The sequence below is a fragment of the Mesitornis unicolor genome, unplaced genomic scaffold (genome assembly GCF_000695765.1).
Source record: "Mesitornis unicolor isolate BGI_N332 unplaced genomic scaffold, ASM69576v1 scaffold52488, whole genome shotgun sequence".
Classification (NCBI taxonomy): domain Eukaryota; kingdom Metazoa; phylum Chordata; class Aves; order Mesitornithiformes; family Mesitornithidae; genus Mesitornis; species Mesitornis unicolor.
Window position 1 is genome coordinate 102,959 of NW_010200892.1, and position 5,704 is coordinate 108,662.

Below are 5,704 nucleotides of genomic sequence, written 5' to 3' on the forward strand. Positions count from 1 at the left end.
TCTTGTGAAGACTCTGTCACTTTATCCCAAACCATTGACAATTTACACTTGAAAGCCCAAACAGAAAGATTAAACCCTGTTTCTCCACATTCCAGAAATCTTTGACAACATGTAAGCCCAATACCCTTCCTTTCTAATGACAGCAGTGCCTATTCCTCAGCTCACAAAAACAGATTGCCTGCTTGCAAGCGCAACATGCTGCTGTTGCAAGAACACCGCCAGATTGCAGAAATGTTTATAGGCAGATTTGTTCAGGATCCGAATAACTGTACTTTTCACATAGACACTGCACCTCTGGGCCGTGGTTTTCTTCACTGTTACTGATTGCTCAGCACACGCTCGCAGCCCGCCGTCACGCATGCTCAGTGCCATGACGTAACCCAGTGAGCAATCACAGCATTGCAAGAATGTTTCTAGACACATTTGTTTACAAGCTAAGAAATCCAAACGGTAACTTTCATAATAGAAGCCCTATCTCCAGCACATTTTGTGTATGTTGCTGTGAGACCAAAAAGAAAAAAAAATAAAATTAAAAAATACAAAAGCATATCTTTGTACCGTGATTGCAATAACAGATGAATAAACATGCAACCTGATACTTCACATCTGGTATTTCATCACTCCAGATACCTTATTCACATTCAAATAGATTTAATACTGTGGAAACTTTATAAGGTAGTGATGTCTTTATAGAGTCAGTAACTTGCATGGAACTTTTAAAATTAAAAGCAATAGTAAAAATAATTTGTAACATGTTACTGTATTCTTCATAAAACTAGTTACCAAGCAGTTTCCTAACAGAAACCCAGAAAGACACCTAATCATAGCAGTTAGCTACAGAACCACACAAGCCTACAGAAAAGGATTTCTTTTGCCGATGTACTAGTTCAAAGTTCAATTTTAATATTCAATTTATACAAGGTGCTTTGGAAATGAAGACCATTATTACTCATTGTGCAAAAATTCTATCATCTGAGCAGAAATTTTATTGAAAGTATCATTTTCCCTTTACTGTCACAGTTACGCAGGCCAAGAGACTTTATGCATGACCTAATAAACATACACAACAGTTTTGAAAGGCTGCTATGCACCTTCTCACGTTAATTAGTACTCATTCTTCTCTGTAAAACAATGTGCTACAAAATTTCCTTTTAAAATAATCATTAATACACTCTTAGGTAGTTTTGTTGCAGAGATGAATACTTCTGATGCAAATCACAATGACTGATTTTATCTGTAATTGAAGAGCTGTTTACAGGTCTCAAAAATTTAGATCAAACTATTTTCTTCTCTTAAAGGCAAAAGCCACCTTTGCTACCTTGAGGCTAAGTTAGCAATGCTGACAGTAACACCTCTGCAGGCGCTATTATGCTTGCTAGCAACTTATGTTACTTTGGCATTGTCCCTAGAGCTGCACTAAGCTATGCCGTGCTACAGCTAAATATCAAAAAAAAGAGGAAAGCATGCACATGGGGCCAAATCCATTCCCGTGGTAACTCCAGTGACTTCAGTGTTACACCACGGATAAAAGTAGAGCTGCATTTCACAGCAGCTTTCATTCTTGTAATCTTTTCCAAAACACTCTCCCAGGAGCAAAGACAAGCACAGGCAAATATCCTGCCAATAAGTGAGTTCACAGGAATTGCTGCGAGTAACTAAACTGTCAGCAGTAAAAGACCAACAATTGGAACAAAGTACAAATACAGGACAGCCAATGCCCTCTAATGGGCTACAGTTTTACTGTGTGCTGGGTAAACCAGAACACAGAAATTCATTGGAATCGGTATCTGAGAGGGGAGACAAATTATAAGGTGTCCCGCTTCACACTAGTTATATTTGGGTTTTATTAATACTTCTTTTGAAACAAGACAGACAAAAAGAAGGTTCTTACCAATACCTTGCAAAACAAATGAAAATGTGTCCAAGAGTGGGGTCTTTCCTCCATTGGCTACGCTCAACTGCTCCCATAAAGAGTGTGCGCATCAGTTCACAGATGTGTTCCTCTACCCTCCTTCAAGCTTTCACATTTATTATCCTCTCATCTTTTTTCAAATTTAGGATTAGTCAATACTGTACTAGGAGCAAAACCAAAACTGTAAGACTGCCACAACCACACATGCACACAGAAAGGGGGAAAAGGAGTGACGGATAATGCTTTCCTGCAGAAACCTTATCGCTGCTCCCTCGGCCTTACAGCGCACTCCCTTTCTCTCAAGAATTTCCAAACTATGGTTCCTGGAATTTGTCCCTCTGAACCAAAACAAGCGTCTTTACTTCTTACCCAATCATTTCCTATGGATTTAAAAACAAGAGTTTCATTAAGTTTTTATTTTGTTTTCTGAGGGTTTCTTTGGGGACCCATAACGTTGTACTGATGGGAGGGTCAGCAGCAGCCTCACACAGGTCACGACTTCGTCCTGGTAGCCTGAGGATGCCCCAGGGCCAAAAAAGAGTCAAGACATCCCCTTCCTGCTCCCCAGCCACAGGGCCCTGCAACCCTCTTCTGTGGGAGTAGGATGGAAAGTCTTTTGTTCCTCTCATCCTCTGGTGCCGTAAGTTACTTTTTCTGGGAAGGCGAGGGGAGAGGAAAAGGCTCTCCCTTTCCCTTCTCTTTCCTCCAAGATCACAGCTGTAGAGGAACAGCTGAAGCGATCCAGGGTGCCCAGAGAGGTCACAGATGTCCCTCAGTACCACTGGGGAGGCTCTGCCAGCGTAAGCCACGCTGCTGCTGCCCAGGCGGCACCGTGGGCAGGCACCACTTGGCACTCACCCCACACACCCCCCGGATTCCAAGCCCCCCAGTCCTGCTTGAGAAATCTTCCAAGTCCTCCCGAGCCAACCGCCCAGGAGCCCTCTTAGAAACGTCACTTTTAAGGATGATTTTCGACCACCACAAAGAAGAGTGAAGAAACCTTGGCTTCTGCTTACATGAATGTTGCAAAGCTTTCATTAAATCAAAGGCAGAGACTTAAAATATTTCTTAAAGCAAAATCTCCGCTCTTCTCAAAGACTCTCTCCAAATATAAAAAACTATGATTGCTTAACTTAATTCACAGAGAGCGATCATTATACTTGCCTCCGTAAAGATCATATTTGTTCTAGTGCCTATATCTAAAGGTAATTTCAGTTAGAAAATGAAATGGTGCTCTCTTGACCTTTCGTCTTACATGGTTCATGAATTACTGACACATTACAATATCCCCCAACACTATGGAAGCTTAGAGATATTGCAATGTCTCTCTTGTAAGTGAAATAAATTTGGTATGCCACTAAAAGGCATTAAATTATTTTCATTATGCCACACAGAATCTAAAACACTTACACTGTTTTGATTTCAAAATCCTTGGAGAACAATTATGCTCTCAGGGCCATAAGACTCTATTAGAAAGTCCTCAGAAGCCTAGCATGGTTTCAATAAATCCTCAAACACTACAAAGCAGTTACTCAGCTTGAAGAATGAAAACATGAGTTCATCCACTGCAAAGTCAGGATGTAAATTCTGCTTTTACAGTACCCTGCACTTCCTAACACACTTTTTCTTCCCAATCAGGGTAAAACTTTAAGTCAAGTTTTCAGCATCATACACCCATACCTCCTCTTTGGATTGAAAAGAAATAAAATTTGATTTAGGATGCGCATAAATAGATGAGGTGTACATATACACTCATGGTACTACTAGTTAGCAGTATTAATCAGCAATTAGATATGCATAAATAGTTTTGTATGTACATAATTTGACAAATGTTAACATTCAGGATTAGAGAACCATTAAATTAAACCAGTGATTGTCAAAATGAATGGATAAATATGTTAATTTATTTAATTTATAAAACAGCATAAAGAATGCTTCAAAACACCAAAAATCAGATTTCAGGGGCGATTACTGTGGTTGTAGGGATCTCAATTTTAAAAAATGCAGCCACCTTTATTTTGGCTGATGAGGCTGCTGGAGTCTAAGTAGAGCTTCTGAGCATAAATACACAAGCTTGTTTGTATATACGTGCTTATGTCCTGCTAGGAAATGCACCACCTTCTAATTAAGTAAATCATGTCCCCTTTCCAAAGGAAAGTAACACCACCGAAACGCAATCAAAATAGGCAGAAACGGGCAAGAAGGAGAAGACAAGAGAAATTATATTCTCTTGTGCAGAGTGAGGAGGGAGGGAAGAGGGAGTGAGCAAAAAGCAAACACCCGGGCAGGAAACCGGGGCCCGGGAAGTTTCTGCCGAGGGCAAGCGAGAGGCTTCCCCACCGTTCGGTGTGGCCGCCGGGGTCGGATGGCAGCAGCGAGGGGGGCCGGGCCCTGCCTGCCCTCACCCCTCCCCGCAGTGTCCCTGTTTCCATGACCTCAGGAGCGGGGGGCGGTGCGGGGGCACAGCTGGTGGCAGCTGAAGCACCATCTGCTCGGGGCTGCGCCCCCGGCCCTGCCCCCCCCCCCCCCCCGCCGCAGGGACAGCCTGGCCAGGTAGGGGCAAGGTCGCCTGGAAGTGTAACCCCCGCCAGGGCACAGCGGCGGCCCCTCGTTTCCTGGGCACGAAAAGTTTGCAAAATGGGAAAGAAAAAGAGAACGAGTGAGAGAGAGGAGAGAGCCGGGCCGGGGATAGCTCAGGAGCCCGGACGCTGTGTGCAGATGTCAGCATCCTTCGATGAAATGCGTATTTATGGATGGCTGTCAGCACGTCATCTGATTGATAGCGGTGTGCAGGGAGGGAAGGGGAAAGGAAAGGGAAAAAAAAAAGAAGAAAGGCACAAAAGCACCCCTAACTTGGCTCTTTCATCGAGAGGCTTCTGACCGCAACAAGAACTTTATCACTTTGCAGTTTAATATTGCATATTCTGCCACGTGAACATGCAGACTGTAGTCACCATTTCTCTTTCTGCACCATTTATTGAAAAACAAAGAAAAATGCTTACTTTTTTATGCTCAAGGAGTGACACATTTTAAAGCTATTTTAAACATTCCCATTCAGCCACACCACAGAATTAATTTAAGACACAACTCTGCATCAATATTGCTTCCTAGTGCCAGTGGGGAAGGGATGGGTTTGGACAGTCCTGGGCAAGACATCAGCCCAGCTGAGCGCTCTTAACCTCACAGATCTCTTTAATATTTACTCCGTAAGTATCAAAATCAGAGCCAGGCATTTTGTATAAAAACAAGCTGCGCTTTGCAATTCTTACTGGCACAATTACTTCCAAGGGCTAAATGCATAGCACTTACCATACATTTTGCCTTCATCTGATAAGATGATTTTCCTCCTCCCACATGGTGGATAGATAGCTAGAGCCTCCTGAAAGCTCTGCTCAATGTCAGGGCTCCAGACACCTTCTGCATCGTTGTCAATAGGTTTATCTGCAGAATCGCTCATTCTTTCAATATCTTCGGCAGGACTCTCGCTGCCGCTCCAGCTGCTGGGCTCAATGGTGACGGCTGGGGTCTCCAAGCCTAAGCCTGGAGTTTTAAAGGAAAGAAACCTACAAAACAAACAAACAAACAACCCCAAAAGGCATTAAAGACATGGAACTTCAAGCAAACATTTCTGTCTACTTCTGACACTAAGTTAACAGCACCTGAGCAGCAATGACAATGACACGAGCACGGGAAGCACCCAGGAAAAGTGAAAAATTAATAACCATTCTACCTCAAATTAGCAGAAGTGGAGCAAATAAGGCTGTCAGAAGGGGCACTCTGTACCACATTTTC

The 5,704-nt window shown here is 42.9% G+C and overlaps 1 protein-coding gene across 5 annotated transcripts in view; it reads right to left on the reverse strand.

The window, feature by feature from the left end:
* TEAD1 (TEA domain family member 1 (SV40 transcriptional enhancer factor)) overlaps positions 1–5,450 on the reverse strand; it is a 98,882-nt gene extending 93,432 nt beyond the window's left edge. For 3 of the 5 annotated variants that reach the window (XM_010189871.1, XM_010189869.1, XM_010189870.1), the window contains exon 1: positions 5,222–5,417. In XM_010189871.1, the coding sequence (XP_010188173.1) occupies positions 5,222–5,369 (148 nt within the window). In that variant the 5' untranslated portion in view covers positions 5,370–5,417. Of the gene's footprint in view, positions 1–5,221 lie in introns of all 5 variants that reach the window. The other 2 variants (XM_010189868.1, XM_010189867.1) reach the window with 2 other exon arrangements.
* Positions 5,451–5,704: the final 254 nt, after the last annotated feature.